The sequence below is a fragment of the Danio rerio genome, chromosome 15 (genome assembly GCF_049306965.1).
Source record: "Danio rerio strain Tuebingen ecotype United States chromosome 15, GRCz12tu, whole genome shotgun sequence".
Lineage (NCBI taxonomy): Eukaryota > Metazoa > Chordata > Actinopteri > Cypriniformes > Danionidae > Danio > Danio rerio.
The window spans coordinates 47,410,203-47,433,135 of record NC_133190.1 but is presented as its reverse complement, the minus strand read 5'-3'; the positions used below and the strand labels follow the sequence as shown (position 1 = coordinate 47,433,135).

At 39.1% G+C, this 22,933-nt stretch overlaps 1 protein-coding gene and 1 long non-coding RNA gene across 13 annotated transcripts in view; one reads left to right on the top strand and one right to left on the bottom strand.

Moving 5' to 3' along the window:
• Positions 1–22,933, top strand: part of gria4a (glutamate receptor, ionotropic, AMPA 4a) — a 202,852-nt gene that overhangs the window by 41,744 nt on the left and 138,175 nt on the right. For all 10 annotated transcript variants that reach the window (XR_012390439.1, XR_012390438.1, XR_012390437.1 and 7 more), the window contains 1 exon segment: positions 12,600–12,839. Coding sequence is in view for 6 of the 10 variants with exons in the window: in XM_068213508.2 (XP_068069609.1) it covers positions 12,600–12,839 (240 nt within the window). In the remaining 4 variants the exon portion in view is untranslated.
• Positions 1–22,933, bottom strand: part of LOC141377928 (uncharacterized) — a 163,357-nt gene that overhangs the window by 41,361 nt on the left and 99,063 nt on the right. For all 3 annotated transcript variants that reach the window (XR_012391109.1, XR_012391110.1, XR_012391111.1), the window contains 2 exons: positions 6,949–7,334; positions 2,015–2,070 (listed from right to left, as the gene is read on the bottom strand). This is a non-coding gene — a long non-coding RNA (uncharacterized lncRNA). The remainder of the gene's footprint in view (positions 1–2,014; positions 2,071–6,948; positions 7,335–22,933) is intronic.

Below are 22,933 nucleotides of genomic sequence, written 5' to 3'. Positions count from 1 at the left end.
CATCACTGAAATGTAAAAGCAGTGGCTGATTCCAGCGTTATGGATGTGACATTTGCAGTAAAAATTCAAAACATAAATTCGCAGAGAAAGTATACGTTAACATTATATTGAACCATCTGTTTATATTTTCCAAAACAACTAACCACAGAGTTATGGGATCAAAAAAATTCAATCGGTGAACATTTTTATACTTTAAATTAGGAAAATAAACAAGCGTTACGGATCAGGGTCCCCGCGGGTCCTTAAAAAGTCTTGAAATGTCTTAAATAAAATTTTCGATTTTTAAGGTCTGAAAATGTCTTGAATTCTGTCATTTTCCATAAGGAGGTCTTAAATTTCATGTGGGATCTTAAACTTCATGTCCGATTCGTCTTTTTTATTTATTTTTTTCAACCGCTACTTGACCAGCGCAACATTTGGGGGCAGAACTTCGTGGGTGCAACCTGCATCATTCCATAGGTGACATACGAGTAAGTGATTGATGAATGCGTTGCGTTGATACTTTGCCACCACAGCATTTTGCGAATTCGCAAGCATGGGCAAATGTTTGTTTGATGACAATTGGTTGGAGGACGATAAGTATCGAGGGTGGCTAAAGAAAACAGCCAGTAATCATGAAGGGAGGTGTGCTTTATCTAAAAAGACGATAAAACTGGGGACAATGGGCCGCAAAGCGCTCGATTCACACATGAAAGCAGAGAAGCACAAAAAATATGTGTAGACGCAGGCAAGTAGTCTGCCCATAAGTATGTTCTCATCGAGCACTTCCACCTCAGCCTTCCACAAGGCCGTCCTCTTCAAGCAATGCCTTCAGCAGCTTTGCGAATATAGTTACATTTAAGGCCGAAATACTGTGGGTATTTCAAACCGTAAGCCGCCATCACTCGTACACCTCAAATGAGGACGTCCACCTAGTTTTTCAAGCAGTTCCCTGACTCAGTGCGAGCACGTTCACATGTGGAAGAGACAAAACAGTATATTTAGCACGATTTGGTGTTGCCCCATACCTAAAGAAGAAACTAATTTCACGAGCAAACAAGGACGCTTTCATCATAATGTTCGATGAGTCCATGAACGCAGCAACGAAGACTTAGACTTGCACTTTAGACGTTGGTCAACTGACGAGACCGGTACCCTGTTGTCAGGGTTGTAAGGTCAATCAGCACTCGGCATAAAAGTTTTTGCGTCCCTTTGACCTGTCTTGAGCGTGGCTCTGGTGAGTTGTGCCACGCTAATGCTTCACCACATCATTCTGTGTTGACACACTGAACATTTTCCGTTTTTTTTTTTTTTTGTTTAGGTAAAGTCTTAAATTTTCATTTTAGAGGACTTAAAAAGGTCTTAAAAGGTATTAAATTTCCTGTTAAAAAATGTGCAGATAACCTGTGGATGTGAAAAAAAAATCTGCGAGTTTACAGTATACAACATATTTCATAGAAATTCTTTAAATTAAACTGCACAACCCAAAATAAATAATGCTCAACAAAAGGAGAAGAGTTGGCTCTTTATAGAACAAAACTGATTGATTTTATTTTATTTTGACATTTTTGAGGGAAAAGCTTTGTTATGGATGTGACACTTTTTCGTTATGGATGTGACGGATGTGAAATCGCCATTTCTTTGATTTTGGTAAATCAAATATAATAGTTTGAAAACATTGACAGAGACATTTTTAAGTATTTTTAAAGTACTGTAAAACACTTGCCTGCGCAAAAAATGTAGAAACGGTTTCGCTATTTTGGTGAAAACATTTTTCTTTTCACGGCAAGGTTGACATTTTCATGGAATTGCTCAGTACTTATTATTTATATTATTAAATTAGCCATTCAATTGTATTTTGTTTATGTCTACCCCTTAACCTAACATCACAGCTATGTAAAAACATGAATTATTATTGTAGTGTCACAAAAATGATGCTATACTCATGCGGGTATCCACAGCCGTATCCCTTCTAGACTATAGACACTCTGATTGATCACTGCTTATTAATCAATAGGTAATAAATCACTCTTACCTTCGTAGAGTTATGACAGATGCTGGTCTGATTGATCCATGTTGGTTATTCAGGAGCTGAAAAATCAATTAGATTATGTATTGTTAATAATAAGTCATAATAATAATAATATATGTGATCTGTATAGCAATTTTCCTACATTAAATACAGCTCAAAGTGCTTCATAAGCATGAAACTAATATTTCAAACATTATTAATTTAGGGTAATTGAAGCTTCGAATGATTTAACAGGTATATGTAAATACAGAAAATAAAATAGACATGAAATAATCTAAGCAAATACAATAAAAAAAATCATAAAAATGAATTCAAATATTCCTAAATTTGTATTATTTATTAGAATGTCTATTTAAACGTAACATATTTCTATCTAAACAGAAATAACTCAACGGTGAGAGCATGATAATGTTATTTTATCACATCCCATTACAATCAGACTGTACTATGCAGATTTCATTATTATTATTTTGTGTTAAAAAAACATGATACATCTTTTTATTTTTGGATCCTTCGAAAAATATAAAGAACAGCTTTTATTTAAATAAAAAATTTCTTGTAAAATTCTCTTATTTGTAATCAATTAATGCATTCTTGCTGATTAAAAACACTTTATTTCATTCTCATTAATATTTTTGGCTTCTATTCATGTCATCGCTCTAAGTGGCTCCGCCCACAATGACCTTTCATTGGTTTGCTCCGCAGAGCAGTGTGATCTGATTGGCTGTAAACTCTGTCACCTTCCACAGGACATTCACGTTCAATAAGAGCACTAAAATCCTGATGTGAAACGGGAAAGGTGGAATAGTTTGACATCTCCGAACGAATCTAATAAAAAATGGATCTCGCCTTCAAGTTGAGCTGAATTATTTCTGCGGCCGAAGGTGATTTTATACATTCATATGGAATATAAAAGCCTGATAACATAACGCGAGTAAGACAAAAGGTCAGGTCGAGCTGTGGAAGATTAAATGGAGAAGATTTAACAGAGTGACATCAGCGTGAGAGCAGAGGAGACTGTACCGTTTTCATCACACCAATGAAGCCTGTTAAACCACACACACACACACACACACACACACACACACACACACACACACACACACACACACACACACACACACACAATCTTGAAAGAGACCTATTATGCCCCTTATTTACAAGATTTAAAACAAGTCTCCGACGTCTCTAGAATGTGTAGTGGAGTTTCAGCTCAAAATACCACACATATAATTAGGGGTGTGACGAGATTTCGGGCTACGATTTCTCGTAGAGGAGAACATTTGTCTCATGAGTCATGATGCACTAAAGATTGTAGGCAGGATTGGATTTGAGCTACACATCAAGTGCTTTGCACACACCTGGCAACCCAGGCTGCCTCTGTGTTGTGCTTTTTTCACCGGATTTCAAAGGTTGCTTAAAAGCAAAGGGTCACACATTAACCACGGCTCATAACCATACGACGGAAAAGCACTTTAGAGTTACAAACAATTCAGTACTGGGAGAACAGTTTATGATAAAGATTAAAAATCACTGTTTAATGGAACATGACACCAGTGAATGTTGTAGCAATTACATTGTTCAACCAACAGGTGGTGGCAAACAACTATTAAAGTTACGTCACTGAATGGGTTTTCAAAAAGGATGCAGCTATAATGAAACATGAAGTTTTATCTGTGAATTGTTGAATCATTAATTGAACATAAACACAGTTGAAGTCAGAATTATTAGCCCTTTAATTTTTTTTCTTTTTAAAATATTTCCTAAATTATGTTTAACAGAGCAAGGAAATTTTCACAGTATGTCTGATAATATTTTTTCTTCTGGAGAAAGTCTTACTTGTTTTATTTCGGCTAGAATAAAAGCAGTTTTTAATTTTTTAAACACCATATTAGGGTAAATATTATTAGCCCCTTTAAGCTTTATTTTTTCTCAATAACCTACAGAACAAACCATCATTATACAATAACTTGCCTAATTACCCTAACCTGCCTAGTTAACCTAATTAACCTAGTTAAACCTTTAAATGTCACTTTAAGTTGTATAGAAGTGTCTTGAAGAATATGTAGTCAAATATTATTTACTGTCATCATGACAAAGATAAAATTAATCAGTTATTAGGGATGAGTTATTAAAACTATTATGATTAGAAATGTGTTGAGAAAATCGTCTCTCTGTTAAACAGAAATTAGGGAAAAAAAGAAACAAAATGATTCAGGGTGGCTAATAATCCAGAATTCAACTGTATGTTGTACAAGATGTTAGATTTCTATATTTAGCGTTTTCAGCTACAGTAGCAAAGATGCTTTTTCATATTGAATATTTTCCTTTAATTCAGCTTCTTCTTGATTTTTATTTCTATTAAAATTACAGGTTCAAAGTTCTGTTTGTTAAAACCAATGGTGGTGGCACAGTGGGTAGCGCTGTTGCCTCACAGCAAGAAGGTCCCTGGTTAGTGCCTAGGCTGGGTCAGTTGCCATTTATGTGTGGAGTTTGCATGTTCTCCCCGTTTTGGAGTGGGTTTCCTCCGGCTGCTCATTTCACTGTCGCGACATTTGAAAATGTATTTAATTTATCACGTTTTTTCACAAAAAAAAAAAATTAGAAAAAGTTTCAAATCAGCATATAACAGTTTGCTAAATTCATTCATACATTTTCAGCTTAGTCCCTTTATTAATCAGGAATAGCCACAGCGGAATGAATCGACAACTTATCTGACATATGATTGAACTGGAGAAATGGTGCTGAAAATGCAGATTAATATCACAGGAATAAATTACGTGCACAAAAAGGGGTTAAATTAAAATAAAAATGTATTATATTAAATACTTTTCAGAGAAAAATTGGCAGGTGTGACTTGAAAAGACTAAAAGCAGATGGCTGCTTCTGACTCAGGGCTGTCTATGCTAATGAGCTAGAGATGATCAGCAGTGGGCGGGGCTTTCCCCCTCTGATGTCACGGACAAAGGGAGAATGTCAATCAAAGTATTTCTGCAGTAAAAACCATTACCATTAGAAGATGCTCATATTCATACGCTGTTGCCTCACGACTGTGTTTAAACCCCTTATAAATGTGATTTTGCATAATAGCTCCCCTTTAAGAACACATGACTCTGGACACCTCCAGGCTGTGTAAAAACAGAGCATCTCTTTCCTCACAGACACACACACACACATATATACAAGACAACATTCAGACTGAAACACGACTGAAGTCCACATCAAACGCCTCTCACAGACCAGTTTACTTCCGTTTACTCTGATGTAAGAAAAATGGAGGACAAGGCTTTATTCTGTCCCTCAAGTATTGACTGGTTTGTGAAAACAAAGTATGTTATTGGCAGGGGTTTGTATGTATGGGCTTGGCAAATTAAGAAGGTTGTTTTTTATATATTTTTGTAACAGAATACGAAGACAAATTGAATATTTTTGGATTACTGTGCAGCATCATGAGAGAAACAATATTGCATATATTACTGATACAGTAAATGTATTCATTCATTCATTCATTCATTCATTTTCTGGTCGGCTTAGTCCCTTTATTAATGCGGGGTCGCCACAGCAGAATGAACCGCCAACTTATCCAGCAAGTTTTTACACAGCGGATGCCCTTCCAGCCGCAACCCATGTCTGGGAAATAAATGTATTACCATTTTGCATAAAATAATACATCTCAAATAAAGTTTTGTTTGCCATATATTTCAATACTATGTATGAATATGTATGTATGTGTGTGTGTGTGTGTGTGTGTGTGTGTGTTATATATATATATATATACTTACACACACACTTTTTGTGTGTTTTTTTGTCAAAATGATTTTAATTCCATTTTGTTTTGTTTTTGTGCCATTGAAAATTTAGAATTTTAAAATTTTAAAACGTAAATATAACGTAAATACATTTTTTGAATTTAAGTTTTGGGGCGTCACGGTGGCACAGTGGGTAGTACGATCACCTAACAGCAAGAAGGTCGCTGGTTCGAGCCTCAAGCCTGATTTATACTTCTGCATCAAGTGACCGGCGTAACCCACGGCGCAGGCAACGCGCGTGGCTGTGCATTTATACTTCTGCGCGCTGTCTCTGTCGGTCTGCATTAACACTTCCGAAACGCTAGTTGGCAGTGAGGTGTAAATGTTCCTCTGTGTCAAGTTTCTTCTCTGCTTTTTTGCTTTTCCTGAACACTTCCGGGATGTACAAGTGACTCAAACTCGCTCATTTTGAGGCAGGAACCAGCGGACGTGCAACAACTTTAACTATGAGGTAAACACAAAACAAAACTTTCCATCCGGAGCTCCTTCACGGGACTCCACACTTGTAAACAATCGCTCGTGCCATTCGCGCGGCTCTCGGTCCCGCCCAGACTCGTCAGCGCTACCAAGCCGACCAATCACAGAGCTTACGCTACGCGTCGTTGCGACGTGTAGTTACATTTTTTGAGAGGTGCACGTCAGTGACGGCGATGGCCACGGCGAAGGGCTATGCGTCAGCGCCGTAGCCTACGCCGACGTTTGACGCAGAAGTATAAATCAGCCTTCAGCTGAGTCATTTGTCATTTCTATGTGGAGTTTGCATGTTCCTCCCGAGTTGGTGTGGGTGACAGCCCACAGTCGTAACACATGGACTATGGGGGAATTGAATAAGCTAAATTGTCCGTAGTGTATGAGTGTGAATGAAAGAGTGTATGGGTGTTTCCCAGTGCTGGGTTGCAGCTGGAAGGGTATCCGATGTGCAAAACATGTGCTGGATAAGTTGGATCATTCTGCTGTGGCGACCCTCTGATGAATAAAGGGACTAAGCGGAAAAGAAAATGAATGAATGAATATTTAAACTCAATTATGTAATGACTTTCTCCACAAACTTTTTTTGTGAGGGCTGAAATAACAAAAAAGTAACATTAACACACAAGATAGAGTGCTGTTCACTTGTGCAAAACTCACCACCATGATCCAGGGTGATGTAATGGTTGCCAGGATGCTGCTATGCGGTTGCTAAGGAGTAGCTGTCAGCAGGTTGCTAGGCGGTGAAGTGTGGTTTTCATGTCTCTGCGATGTGGCTCGTGCTCTTCCTTCATTAAGAGTCTGTTTGTTTGATTAACACTAGCATTGATCCCTCATTCTTCCTCCATACATTCCTGTCAATCCTGATCATCAGCACTTTCGCCAACTATCGCCTGTATCTCCATGGTGACCAGCCACGGGTGATTTTTTTACTTCTGTGAGTAGAGAGTGGCATTCAGTCTATAAATAACCAGACAGACGCTTCGTCCTTCCATTAATTGGTCTGTCGATGAATCAGACTGTAAATGATGATGGAGGATTAGCATCTGAAAGCAGAAAGCAGGGCTGCTTGATTAGGAAAAAATCATAAGTATTTAGGTGATATATTATTAATTCATTCATTTTTAAAGAGATAGGAACTCTGTGGGCTCTATTTTGACGATCCATGCACAAAGTGCAAAGTGCAGGGTGCAAAAGCAATGAGGCAGTGTAGGAATCCACTTTTGCTAATTTAAGGACGGGAAAATGCGCTTTGCGCTGTGGCGCATGGTCTAACAGGGTTGAGCTTATTCTCTTAATGAGTTACAGGTGTGTTTTGAGAATAAACCAATCAGAGTCTCATCTCCCATTCCCTTTAAGAGTCAGCTGCGTCGCGCCATGGTGCATTTGCTATTTACATGACGGACTTTCTAAGTAGAAAAACTGAACAAAAACAGTTAAAACGAGCATCTACAGCCCGAGAATGAGAGATGAGCCTCTTTATTGTTTACTTTTGCTTTCACTCTTGTGTATAGGGAAACGTGTTGTATGCACAGACATCAATTAGCCTGTAAATAATTAATTTAGTTACTATTTCTAAATTCAGTTCTAATTTCCAGCAAATGTATAAATGAACAATAATAACGAAATGTGCTCAAAAACCTGAGTTATATTCAAACACACATGCTGTGCCCCATGTGGTCTAAAACCTGACAGGTGGACAAATCTAAGCTTGTTTTAATAAAACAAATATAAATATGGATATAATAAATAATACTGCTAATAATAATAACATTATACAAAAGCAAATTTTTATGAATAAACTGAAAAAGCTTCCTGAAATGAAAAAGACATGAAAGTTTGGTTTTTAAATTTACGTAAACTAGAAAATAATATGTTTTGTAATATTTTAATCCTTTATATTTATATCATATTTATTCGTATCATATTCTATATATATCCTTAATATTTAAATTCATTTCATTTGTAAAGATATTTGCACATTGTTGTACATCATGTCTGTATTAAGCAATGTGTAAGCGAGGCGCACAACTAACACGATCTGCGCTGGACAATAGACCGGCTTTGTTCTGGTCTGTTGAACACTTTATCATAGTTCCTCAAAATAGCAGCGCGCCAGCAATGCGCCTTAACAGGCCTCTTTTTTAGACCAGAACGCCTAAAGGCGCACATATGAGCGCAAATGCATTTGCTATTTAGACAGTGTGGCGCAAAACATCAAAACGACTCTTGCACCAAGCTGAAACTAGCAAACAACTAATGCTTTCTGCCTTGCGCCGGGTGTATAATAGGGCCCCATATCATTGTTAATGGAAGTGTCCTTTGGTTGAAAATTTTTGGGAGAAAATTCTAAACTTTTTATCCATAGTTGAACAGGGTATATGCAGTAATCCTAAAGGTAATTTCAATACATTTTCAATACTTTTAAAAGATCTTCTCAGAACATTTTAAAACCTCATCGCAACTTCAATCTCTAATCAGTATCAAACCTTTAACATAATAAACAGTTGTAGTTAAATAAACCAATGAAGCACAACCGAGCAACAGAATTCGGATAAGCTCGGAAGTAACAGCTTGAAAGAATAAATGCTGCGGTTGTTTTCAGCGACAGGCTTCAGCCCCTGTTTAAACTCATCTTTCTCCAACAGTGGAGTTAGGGTGCTTTCACACCTAGACTTTTGTTCGGGAACCTGTCTCGTTTGCCCAATTAGTGCGGTTCGTGTGGCATATGTGAATCCAGCAATCACGCCCGGATCTGCGCCAAAGCAATCAGTCCGAGATCGCCTGAATGAGGTTGTCTCGGCTCGATTGAAACAAACTGGAGCGGATCAATTGTAGTGAGAAAGCGATACGATCCGAGCCCGGCGATATCACAGTGTATTATAGATGTGTAATAGGCATCCGGCTATATGAAGAGAGAATAATGAGCAGGGCGGAAAGTCATTCCAGATATCCCAAGTCACCCGCAAATGCACAGAGACTCCCCGATGCCCGCAAACGAGTTGATAATCTCCCGGAAATCGCACGTGTACCTCCCGGTCCTCAAATACATCGCGCACCCTTCTCACCCCTCCCCACCGCATCCCTCCTCGCTCTTCAGACACATTGCGCGCACCCTGTCAAACACCACCAAACCTCCCAGTCTTCACATCGCTTATATTGTCTTACTGCTCATCGTCATAACTTAAGTAAGGGGCGCATGACAGCTGAGCGGGACTCTGCAAAATAAACCCTGACACTCTGACCAATGTGAGCAGAGTTTACTTACACGTGTCTTGTTTTGGCTGTTTTGGTCCGTTTAGAAAGTTTGCCGCGTGAAAGCGAACCAAGAACAAAGAGCAACAATGTAACAATTTTAATCCCTGTTTCGGAACAACTGAATCGATCCACCGGTGTGAAAACACCCTTAGAGAGCAAAACAACAACAACTCTCGCGTCTTATGATACAAAAGTCACATGATTTCACTGTTTTACAACTGAGCATCGGGAAGAAACAAATGCAGACTGCCTAAAGAGGGCTGGATTTAACGCGTCCATCCTTTTGTGTCAACTAATGTTTTTTTCATAATCATTGGAGGCCGAAATTGAATTTTGATTACCTGCACAGTCCTGCTGGAAAGACATTGCGCAAATTTAGATTTCTTTTTTAAAATATTATACGCCGCAATTGTACCTACAAGTCCTGTGACTGAAAGCGGGATGGATGTTATTTCAGAGAGATGTTCATCTCTGCTCAGACGAAACCAGCAGTGAGAGAAAGTGAGTTTAGAGAGACTGTTATGACAGAAAGACCTGAGTGACAAATAAAAGAGAGAACCGAGAGTCTGTTTGATCCTACAGCCAAAAACTAGAGTATGTCATTCATAGAAAGCGACAGAAAACGCAACGTTATAAACTTACATCAAAGAAGCACAGACTGCGCGCGCGTGTGTGTGTGTGTGTGTGTGTGTGTGTGTGTGTGTGTGTGTGTGTGTGTGTGTGTGTGTGTGTGTGTGTGTGTGTGTGTGTGTGTATCAACTAAATGTGCTGGAGTCCTTTGAAGATTACACACTGACTACTGAAGTCTCTTTCTTTCACTCGTGCTCAGAAAAAAACATGGTACAACGTGTTTATTATTGAACCTTGAAGCTCACCGAGGCTTTCCAGAACACCCAAAATCAAAAGAATAAGAAAAAAACATATGAGCATTTCATCAAGCTACTATTGAGCGTTAAATGATAAAGATATGTATGTAATATGTATATATATATACAGCTGAATACAAAATGATTAGCCCTAATGTGAAGTTTTCATTCTCTTTCAAATAGTTCCCAAGTTTTTTGTTTAAAGGAGATTTTTTCTACATATTTTTAAACAATACTTTTTAGAATTCATTTTATTTGCCACAAAGACAGCACATATTTTACTCGTCATTTTGCAAGTTATAAGTGTTTAGATATATATATGCACAGGGCTCGAAATTGCGACCATTTTGGTCGCATATGCGCCTGAAATTTTATCTATGCGACCTTAAAATATATTTGGGAGCATGTTTGCGAGTGTATAAAATTGTGACCAGTTTTTACTGCAAAATGTTCACCACATGCGTGGATTCAGGAGACATTCACGCAGAAAGCATCTCTGCACTTGAAATGCGAAACGCAGCGTTCAGGAATGGTTTAAAACAGTTGTCATGTCAACTTGCTGCAGTAAACAAAGCCAAGTCTGAAATGCTTGCCCCGCCTTCGCGCTCTTCTTATTGGCCCACTGCTCTAGCACTAAAATATCAGCTGTCAATCACTCAGTCAATGCCTTCTGGCTTGGGATGACAGAGAGAGAGCTGCTACTGCGAAAAACTGTAAAGCGCTGAAGATGAGAATAAAGAAAACACTGACAGATTTAGTTTTAGAAACCATGGCATCTAAAGTTACAAATAATGACACATCTTACTAGTGATCATGTGCTGAATGGTAATCCACCATCTACACTTTTTCAAGAGCGGATAAAAGACTTCCGTTGGCTTCAAGTCCGCTATGAAAAGTCTGTGGGATGGAATTTTCAGGTAACTTTTTGCCACATTTAACACGAGAGCTTCTGTTTAATCCTTCATATAATCGCCAGATGCTGTCCGCCGTGCAAGTGGCAGATATAAGTCAAATTTAACACCACGTACACCATCGCAAACGGCTTAAACTGAGTAAACTAATATCGCTACTCATGAAAAGTATTGTGATGAACATGACATATGCATATAATAAGGTGCAGTATATGTCAAAAACACCAGTGCAATATCAGACAGCACCCGTGAGAACAGCACAGTTATATCGTTATATAGTTATAGTGCGTGCAGGGCCGGTGAGTGCTCCGTGTTTCTTTTGGTCACTCAGTTATGTTAAAAAAATCAATTTTCTTGTGATAACGGGATTTCGTTGAGACACATTTTCCTCACGCTTGCATATATATAAATTTTTGCTTGTTAGTTTGGTTAGCGTTGATTTCAAATGCAATAAATATGTTTGTATAAAACTTGTAGTAACGGTGCTTATAAGTGCGACTTAATTTTGGCTGATGTGCTTACATTTTTAAAGATAGGAGAACCGGTGCTACCAAGCAGAAAGGTTAATTTCGAGCCCTAAATCATCACAAACTGCTTGAGAAACTCTTCTACTCTGATAGTTGGTGATGAAAATAAATGATGTTCAGTAAGATGTACTTGTGTTTATTCACTGTTTATTATTGGGATTTCAGGATTTCTCCTTCATTGGATGCTTTTAAATCTAACTTAAAGCCTTATTTTTACTCTCTTGCCCTTGAGTGACGCTTGCATGTTATTTATTATTATTATTATTACATTTTTTTTCTTGTATTTTAGTATTTCTTTTAAACATACATTTCCTTGTATTTAATACCAGTTTTTTGGTTTTATTGTCTAGTTTATTTTATTGTAAAGCACTTTGGATCAACTACAGTTGTGTAAAATTGTGCTCTATAAATAAAATAAAGTTTGCCTTGCCTATTCATCATGAATTGTGAACTGTAGGCCTACATAAGGGTTAAGTATGTTAGCCACGCCCACTACCTCAGACAGGCCTAATCTGAGAATTTAACTGAACACGAACTCGAACACGAAGTGGATTTAATTCTAGATTACAAAGGCAAACTATTGTTTTTTGCTAACAACACGCACAGATGAATTGTTCACCACAAAACAAGCAATGTGAGCTAACAAAATCAATATGGTCAGTTTTGATTTCACGTGTTCTTTAATAGTGAGAATTCCTGGTTAAACTGAAGTGTTCCCTTGTTGTTTGTGTCTCTCCCTTTCTCTGCAGTCTGTTCGCAGTATTCACGAGGAGTGTTTGCGATATTCGGCCTGTATGACAAGCGTTCGGTTCACACTCTGACGTCGTTCTGCAGTGCCCTGCACATCTCTCTGGTGACGCCCAGTTTCCCCGCCGAGGGCGAGACCCAGTTCGTCCTGCAGCTGCGTCCGTCCATCCGCGGAGCCCTGCTGAGCCTGCTGGACCACTATGACTGGAGCCGCTTCGTGTTCCTGTACGACACCGACAGAGGTAAAGACACACACATGCATACACCTTTATCAGCTGTACTGAAGAGGAGTTATGGGTGTTCACAACAAGTTTTAAAGGGCAACTACTATGCAAATATTACAGTTGTGTAGCAACAGTGTGTGATTATAGCCAGCTTTTAATGGTTAAAATTTATTGTATTGTAATTTTTAATCACACTTGATAAAACAGTCTGCAGAAACACTTAGACATTCTCCCTTTGCACGCGTCATCAGAGGGGGAAAGTCTCACCCATTAGTGACCATCTCTAGCTCTTTAGCATAGACAGCCCTGAGTGAGAAGCAGCCATCTGCTGTTAGAGTTTTCATACCAGACCTGTTGAAGATGATGTCAATTAAGAGGCATTATAAAGGATGCACATAAGATGTCATAATTAGGCCCACATGGAATCTGCGCGCGCAGAATTCCACAGATTTTCCGCAGATTTTCCGCAGATTTCTGCAGATTTTTAGCACATCATTAATTCTGTTTATTTACTTGAGTTAATGTGTAAATCTGAATTTAATCAGTTTTTATTCAGCAATTTATTACTTTTATTTCATACTGTATATTAAGGTTTTAGTTATGATACTCCGCTGGATACTCCCGAAATAGTTCCGCAGAAATCCTCAGATTTTTACCAAAATTCTCAGCAGAAATAGCAAAAAACGTCCGCAGATTCCGTCTGGCCCTGATCATGATCAACGTAAGATGCACAAATAAACACTGGAGTCTACATAGACTGCCTTTTTCTGAGACACTTCTGCACACATTTGGTTTTCACAGACAACATTGGCCTTGTTTTGAATCTGCTGCTATGTTGGCCATACCTTTCAACCTTCTCATTTTTCGAAGGATTCTCCCGTATCTTACAATTCTATCCCGCTATCATCTTGTAAAATTATTTTCCTTTATTTTTAATCTTTCTATGAAGTGTGGCAATAAACATCAATGGCCTTATTTTAATGATCTAGGCCAAACTACGGCCTGCATATGCGGCCCGCTAAACACTTTCATCAGAGGTCATTTTAAAATGCTGCTTCTGAGTAACGGTTTGGTTTCAGAATTAGTAAATTAGTGATGCAATTACAAGTGAACGCCATGTGATGGCAGTACTGCACGCAGTACAGTTAGCGCAACCAGTAGAATTAGAACACACTCTCGGATATTAAGATGCACTCGACCATTAATGACTGAAAATGAGTCAGGCCAAAAAAGAAAGGAAAAGTTGACTCTGAATGTCATGTGTTTAAGGAAGAATGAACAACAAAATACTTCTTTACCAATATTTTTACAGATAGCGGTAGGTCTAATATGCAAAGAAAGTATTGCTGTTTTTAAAGACTACAAAATAAAGGCTGATTTATACTTCTGCGTCAAACGCTGGCGTATGCTACGGCGCTGACGCATAGCCCTTCGCCGTGGCCATCGGCGTCACTGACGTGCACCTCTCAAAAAATGTAACTACACGTCGCAACGACACGTAGCGCAAGCTCTGTGATTGGTCGGCTTGGTAGCACTGACAAGTCTGGGCGGGACCAAGAGCCGCGCGAGTGACGCTAGCCGATTGGAGCGATTGTTTACAAATGTGGAGTTCCGTGAAGGAGCTCCGGATGGAAAGTTTTGTTTTGTGTTTACCTCATATTTAAAGTTGTTGCACGTCCGCCGGTTCCTGCCTCAAAATGAGCGACTTTGAGCCACTTGTACATCCAGGAAGTGTTCAGGAAAAGCAAAACAGCAGCGAGGAAACTCGACACAAAGGAACATTTACACCTCACTGACAACTAGCATTTCGGAAGTGTTAATGCAGACCAACAGAAACAGCGCGCAGAAATATAAATGCACAGCTACCCACGTTGCATGCGCCGTGGGTTACGCCGGTCACTTGACGCAGAAATATAAACCAGGCTTAAGAGGCCGATCACACCGAATGAATCAACTACTGAATCAGCTGGGTATTTTGCGAGAGTGCTGCTGTTAATATTAATGTACCTTTATTTTCAGGCTCATTGTTCACATTAACACACTCATAATAACATGACTTGGAATAACAAAGATTAAGATTCTTCTTCAGTTTTATCTCATAGTTTTATACTGATCGATATGAGCCTATTAATACAAGCTCAATTGAGATTGTTGTGAATTTGACTCAAATTATATCATAATTGCTGGTTAAATGTGTTCACTTTTGTCATAGAATATATTTTCCGTGCATACATCCACTTTAAAAAGCTATTTCATCAGAGATTTGTGGTTTCATCAAGTTTTATGATGATTAATATGTATATTCTATAGGGGTGTCAAAATTAATTGTTTCTTCGGTGCAACGCGATGCAGACACGGACAATAAGGTATCAGTTCAGTAATAATCATAACCGGTTATTGTGTACTGACGTCATTTATCTCCTATGCGCTCTGTCGCGAGGGAGGTGAGTATTTACAACACTCTGCCAAATCAGGGGCGGTCCGTGGCATAGGCACCCTAGGCAAATGCTAAGGTTGCTGTATATCCAGGGGGGCGCCAGAAATGAGCGCGGTTCAGTTGGTTTTGTTTTCGATTTTCCTGACACACATTCAGTTACAGACGGCAATAACTCAAAAACCTCTTACCCTAAAAAGATCTAAAGTGTGTTTCCTACAAAAAGACAAAGCTGGTTATGTTTCACAGCTGTCTTTCTTTTTTTTCGCTCGACATTACGAGCACTGCTCCGTTTAATATATATATATATATATATATATATATATATATATATATATATATATATATATAGTAAACACTGCAAATAATGGTATAGTATTATAATATATAGTATAATAATATTAATTTAATACAAACAAAAATAAATAAATAAAATAATAAATAAATCAACTCTCTTTCATTACCATTAGGTGAATAAATATAAGTTTATATCTGTGCAGGGTGTATATACAGTATGTATGTGTATGCAGTGTGTGTGCGTGTATGTATATTTTAAATGTAATGATTTTTTTAAAAACATTATTAAGAACAATTACATTAACATTTTAAATAACAGGTGGTATCGATATCGGTATCGTAAAAATGTTCACAAAAAGTATCGGTATCGGATTGAATTATAAAATTGTGGTATCGCCCATCGCTAATAGCTACTCTTTACTATTTTAATGTTGAATATGCAGGAGGGAATCTGATAATGACAAATGTCTGATTTTACCGGTAAAAAAATGGTCTAATGATGTTGTCAATGACAGATCGTAAGCAAACATAATAACATCAACATCAGAATTATGAATAGTTTTATTCTGACTTCATCACTTTACTGTGCATTAATGACCAGGACACATTTAAAGTCTGTTCAAGTCCACCATTCCAAGTCCAAGCATTTAAACCAACAGTAGACCTACACATAGCCTATTGCTGTTTCACCAATTGTTTGAGAAATAACAATAATAATAACAGGCTACTCATATTAACCCTTATGACATCAACAGAATCGTGATCTTAATTTTAAGCAAAAAAAAAATAATAATAATAATAATAATTTCGAGATTCTTATTTTAACCAGAATCGTGCAGCTCTAGTACGTGTGTGTCAGCGTCCTCATCTTCCTCCAGTTCTCCAGTGGTCTCTCTCTCTCGTCTCTGTGTGGTGTGGAGCCCGTGTTCACCCAGTGAGCGTCTGAGATTTTCCTCCTGCTGTCGGTCCGCTGTTCCTGCGCTCACTAGAGCATAAAAACTCTTCCTCCTGGAGCCCAGAGCGACGCGGGCCTCAAGCCAATCACCCAGCCATCCGTGATCTCCTGCTTAAAGGCCAGAAAGAGAAGCTAATGGATCAACTAGCATCCGCTTTCTTCTCTCATCTGCATCTCCTCTCCCTGCTTTAATTCAATCCCAGTTGGCATCGATTCCAAGGACGATGCAGCACGTTTCCCCCCCTCCATCAGTTCTGCTTGTTATTTTTTTTGCCTGCTTTTCTGGCTGGAGTTTGACCTCACACCTCTGCATTGCGTAAAACTGTCTGTCCTGTCCGCTAAAACCTCTCCGATCGCTCGCTCGCACACATGTGAAACGGCTAATCGCAGGGGAATGTCCAGCCTGTCTGGAGATGTTAGCATCAGCGGCAGTCCTGATGGGGCTGTGAGGAAAACATATCCTTTCATTTATTACATCTCAAACTGAAGCTGTGAGGCTGCACACGACGACGCAATAAAACAAGAAGCCGGCAGCTAGCTCTCTGCAACTCTCACATGGTGAGAAGCTAAGCAGGGCTGCGCCCGGTCAGTACCTGGATGGGAGACCACATGGGAAAGCTGGGTTGCTGCCGGAAGTGGTGTTAGTGAGGCCAGCAGGGGGCGCTCAACCTGTGGTCTGTGTGGGTCCTAATGCCCCAGTATAGTGACGGGGACTCTATATCACTCTACTCAGTGAGCGCCGTCTTTCGGATGAGACGTTAAACGAGTTCCCGACTCTCTGTGGTTGTTAAAAATCCCAGGATGTCCTTCGAAAAAGAGTAGGGGTTTAACCCCGGCATCCTGGCCAAATCTGCCCACTGGCCTCTGTCCATCATGGCCTCCTAACCCTCCCCATATCATGATTGGCTTCATCACTCTGTCTTCTCTCCACCAATCAGCTGGTGTGCGGTCTGGAGCAAAATGGCTGCCGTCGCGTCATCCAGGTGGATGCTGCACACTGGTGGTGGTTGAGGAGATTCCCCCCATTGTGTAAAGCGATTTGAGTGCCCAGAAAAGCGCAATATAAATGTAAGGAATTATTAATTATTATTAGAAAGTTGGTTCAACAGACGAATAAATGTTAATATATACACATCAATAGAATAGTGCACTCCTTGGCTAAATTTTCCATCAGTCAAACTAGAAAGTACACTACCTGACAATGGTCTTCGTTTTAGGTACAAAAAATAATAACTTGACTTCTAGTTGATCATTTGGTATCAGAAGCAGTGTTTCCCCTTCCATAATATTAGGGGAGCTCCCCGCCCTCTTAACGGCATTTCCTGCCCTCCTTATAGTCAAGTTATTGTATTTTATACACGGCACCAGATCACAACTTCTTTAAAAAACAAGCTAAATAGCTTGTTTATTAATGTAGCTCTAGCCGGCAGCAAGCTCTCTGCAACTTTAACATGGTCGGCCGCTGAAGCTAAGCAGGGCTGCGCCTGGTTAGTACCTGGATGGGAGAGACCACATGGAAAAGCTAGGTTGGTGCCAGAAGTGGTGTTAGTGAGGCCAGCAGGGGGCGTCCAACCTGCGGTCTGTGTGGGTCCTAATGCCCCAGTATAATGACGGGGACGCTATACTGCTCAGTGAGCGCCGTCTTTCGGATGAGATGTTAAACCGAGGTCCCGACTCTCTGTGGTCGTTAAAAATCTCAGGATGTCCTTCGAAAAAGAGTAGGGGTTTCACCATGGCATCCTGGCCAAATCTGCCCACTGGCCTCTGTCCATCATGGCCTCCTAACCCTCCCCATATCATGATTGGCATATCATCACTCTGTCTCCTCTCCACAAATCAGCTGGTGTGTGGCGTGCGCTCTGGCACAAAATGGCTGCCGTTGCATCATCCATGTGGATGCTGCACACTGGTGGTGGATGAGGAGATTCCTCCCTATGTGTTCTATGCCCAGAAAAGCGCTATATAAATGTAAGGAATTATTATTATTATTATTTAATAGCCGTATGTAATATCTTATTAACACAACGGCATGTGATTTCTGTCTCTACATGGTCGCGTGATTACATATTTCTGCTCTCTGAATCGCACATGGTGGAGTTCACACAGACACTCTCTGCTGTATGGGAATGAGAGTGCACGTCACATCTGACAGGACCGAAGATGCACGTGCACTCCCGTACATTATGCATAGTCTACAGCAGCCACAACACAGGTAAATGATGTGTGGGGGAGATCAATGTGTTTGCGTCACAGCAGCTAAATATATACAGATGCATTACGATCTAAGACCAGCGACGAGATGATCCCAAGCTTTCCATATCCGGGACCAGGCCATATCCTGAGCAGCTGCTGCGCTAGTCATGGAGGAGAACAACTGATTCCAGTGGCGCTCCAGGGACAGACGAGTCTTCGCTAAGGCCAGCTTTTAGCCTCCACCGCTGAGACTGCAGCTCTGCACAAGACTTTTGGCCAGCGGAGAAATTAAAATGGTCACGAAACACCAAAACACATGTGTTGAGCTGTTGACAGTCGTATATGTGTCCCACACTGCTAAAAACACTATTAGGACACCTATATTTCACTAAAAAGTGTAAATTGGTTGTTTTTGCGTTATTTCAAGCAAATTCGTACTTCCGGTTTGAAACTAATTTTTGAAGCTGCGTCACGGTCATGACATAATAGCGTGTATTCCAGCGTGCAGACTGGACGCCTGAGCCAGAGTGAGTCTTATTACGTCTTACAGTGTGATGCATTAATGCATGAGTAAGGCTTGGTTCAAACCAATCAGCGCGCTCTATTGTGCAACTTCATTAATATTCATTACTTCCACAGTATTTACATGACAGAGACGCCACGTTGTGTTGGCAAAACAAGCGTGAAGTGTTGCTTTTATAGTTTGCAGCAGTTCAGTTTTGTTTTCATTTTCTCTCTGTGAGAGCTCAGCTGGAGTCACGTGTGGATTAACAGTGTACGCGACGCTCGACAACAATAACTTACGTGTCTAAGGAGGATTATTGATTACCTGAGAGCTGTTCTCATCTGCAAACGCTGAAATCCGGATTCGCTTGTAGTCTTCTCTTCATAAAGACGCGGCTCTAGTTGCTGGTGATTGTCCTGTCTCTACAGATTTGGTAAGTGAGCGACCAGTGCTCTTTGTTTATTCAGTTTGTTCGTATCGAACAAACTATTGCACTACAACTAAACTTTAACCTCATGTAGGGTTTTCGCCGTATTTAGTGACCGGAATAACACACGCGGCTTTCTTACGCTACCTGCTGTGTGCATCTTAGTTTCTGGGAAATGCGGAGGGTTTTTTTCTCTCATTCGCCGTGCGGTATTAAACATTGCACGAAAAATACACGCTTAGAGCAGTTCCTCGAATCAAATATCTCGTTAGTCGCGAGGGGCATGAATGAATTCCCTGAATGAAAGAGCCAAACTGCAGTTAAAGTCCACCATTTAATAATTTGGCAAATAATTCCACTACAGATGTCCATGTAGGTTAAACACCATCACTTTCTCCTGTATGTGTGTGTGTGTGTGTGTATTTGGACTCTGAAACTTGCGCGTGCCCAAATAGACACTCTCACACCATCCCACTTTTCTTCCTCCGACACTCCCCCCTAAACAGAGCTGGACACGCCCACTTTTCTGACTTTTTCCAAAGTAGAGGTGTGAAAACACCCTGCTGAAACGAGGGGGTTTCATGGCCCTATAAAATGGTCGTGCCCAACTGAGTGTGGTTTCTCTCAAGGTTTTTTTTTCTTATTCACTAATCAATCAATAGATCTTAAAATCAATGCAGAAGCATTTCTAGGTGGATTTATTGCCACAGCTCTGTTAGTCAGTTAACTAAACTCAGCAGATCTCCATCCAACAGTTCATAAAGTCCACCTGACATCAAACTGTACAATGTTTATTTTGCTAACGGTCACATTCTCACATTCTTCTGGTGAAAAATTAAGTTTATCCAGTGAAAAACAACAACGTTTGTTTTGGTAATCTTCAACCAAAGTCTGCTCATTTGTTTCCTCGATTTGAAAGAAGCTCCAGTTGTTAATGTCAACCTGAGGGTTTCTATAGCAAGCATAGTATATTAGTAACCTTTCAAGAAAGCCCCGCCCCCTGCTCAATATTCCGATTACGTTGACAGTACATCAATATAGTAGAAATAAAATCTCAGCAATTTGTGGTTCACACAGACTTTAAATATATAATGATTGTCTGTATTTTCATTTGGTGTGTCATTACAGCAGTTCTGGAATCTGCTCGACATGCAAATGTTAACAAAACAATTGAGCTAACATCTCCAGTTAGAGACCCAGAGTAACTGGACTGCTCATTTTGGTAGAGGATCTGACCATCTGGCGGTCTGGATGGACACGTTACTAACTGCTTCCAGATCAGCTCAGCATGAGTTTAGTGCTTTGACACTTGGGCCAATTTCTGCTGCCATTATAAACACTGCATGAAATACAGCTACAATATGTACTGTGATTTTGGTCCACGGTAACAAGATCACAACACACACACGCAGGTCTGATTACATTAAATATTCATTTAAATTAGTTAATTCATTTTCCTAGTCATTTATTTATCAGGGGTTGCCACAGTGGAATGAACCGCCAACTATTCCAGCTTGTTTTACTATGGGATTCCCTTCCAGTCATAACCAGAACTGGGAAACACCCATGCACTCTCATATTCACACACACACTCATATGCTATGGCCAGTTTAGTTAATTTAATTCACCTATGGCACATGTGTTTGGACTGGGGGGGAACCAGATCACCCGGAAGAAAAACCCACACTAACATGGGAAGAACATGCAAACTCCACACAGAAACGCCAACTGACCCAGCCAGGACTCGAACCAGCGACCTTCTTGTTGTGAGGCCACAGTGCTAACCACTGAGCCCATCTAAATTCCAAACTAAAATATTTTCACTTGCTATTTTGTAGTTGCTCCTGTCATTTTTTTTCTACAGAAAAAGGCAATTGGGCAATTTTGATTAAACTATAGTGAGCCATGACATTAGAGAACTTTTTTTTTTTAATAGTCAATGCTTGAACATTAACAGAAAGGCATTAATAACTTAAAAAATTACACAAAAAGGCTGAGATAAGTCAATTTACATTCACAATTATTCACAATAAAACAAAAATATATAATTACATAAAATATGAAACAAATTAAAATAAGTAAAGAGAAATACGTATTGAAGTTCTCAAAATACGAAGCCAAAATCCTCTAATAAATTATATACATATCTTGCTTTTGGACTTTTCATCTCTCTTAATGCCTTCACATAAATCAGAATTATTGGCCACCCTATGAATTATTTTTTTCCAAATGATGTTTAACAGATTTAGGAAATTTTCACAGTATGTCGGATAATATTTTTTCTTCCGGAGAAAGTCTAATTTGTTTTATTAAAAATAAATAAATAAATAATATATATATACATACTGAGGTCAAAATTATTAGCCCCTTTAAGCTATTTTTTTCCACTTGTCTACGGAACAAACGATTGTTATACAATTACTTGCCTAATTACCCTAACCTGCCTAGTTAACCTATATAACCTAGTTAAGCCTGTAAATGTCATTTTAAGCTGTGTAGAAGTGTCTTGAAAATTATCTAGTCAATTATTATTTTCTGTCATCATGGCAAAGATAAAATAAATCAGTTATTAGAGATGAGTTATTAAAACTATTATGATTAGAAATCTGTTGAAAAAATCTCTCTGTTAAACAGAAATTGTGGAAAAAAATTAACGGCGGAGAATAATTCAGGGGGGCTAATAATTCTGACTTCAACTGTATCTTTAAACACAACTACTCTTGGGGGAATTTTAAAAAATGTACATTTGCGAATATACAATTTTAATAATATGAACATATGAACATATGAACACATTAATTATTATATGAGATGTCCTTTCAAACCAAACTTAAAACCAGAAAGAACTGTTCTAGAAACAAAAGAAACATTGAAAGAAAGATTATCTGACGTTTACATAATACAATAATAGAGATACAATTTTCCATTTTCAAAAGGGGTGTACTCATGGATGCTGTGCAGATTTGTCCACTACACGTTTGATATGAATCTCTCATTTCCAGCACATTCAAAAGGTGCACTGGTGGATTGAGATGTGGGATCTTTCTTAAAATTGTGGCTTCTGTACAATACAGGGAAGAAAATTGTATGTACGCCACTTTTCATTGTGCGCAGCTGCAAGTAAACTAAGTGAACATTTACCTTAAATATCAACATAATTTACTTTCTTTAAATCACAGTGAGTTGTAATCATTAATAAATATTACAATATTACAAATATTGCAACCCAAATTTATTTGGGTTTATGTTCACTTTTAGAAAAGTTGCTACACAATTGCAAAAAGCTGTGATCTATAAAAAA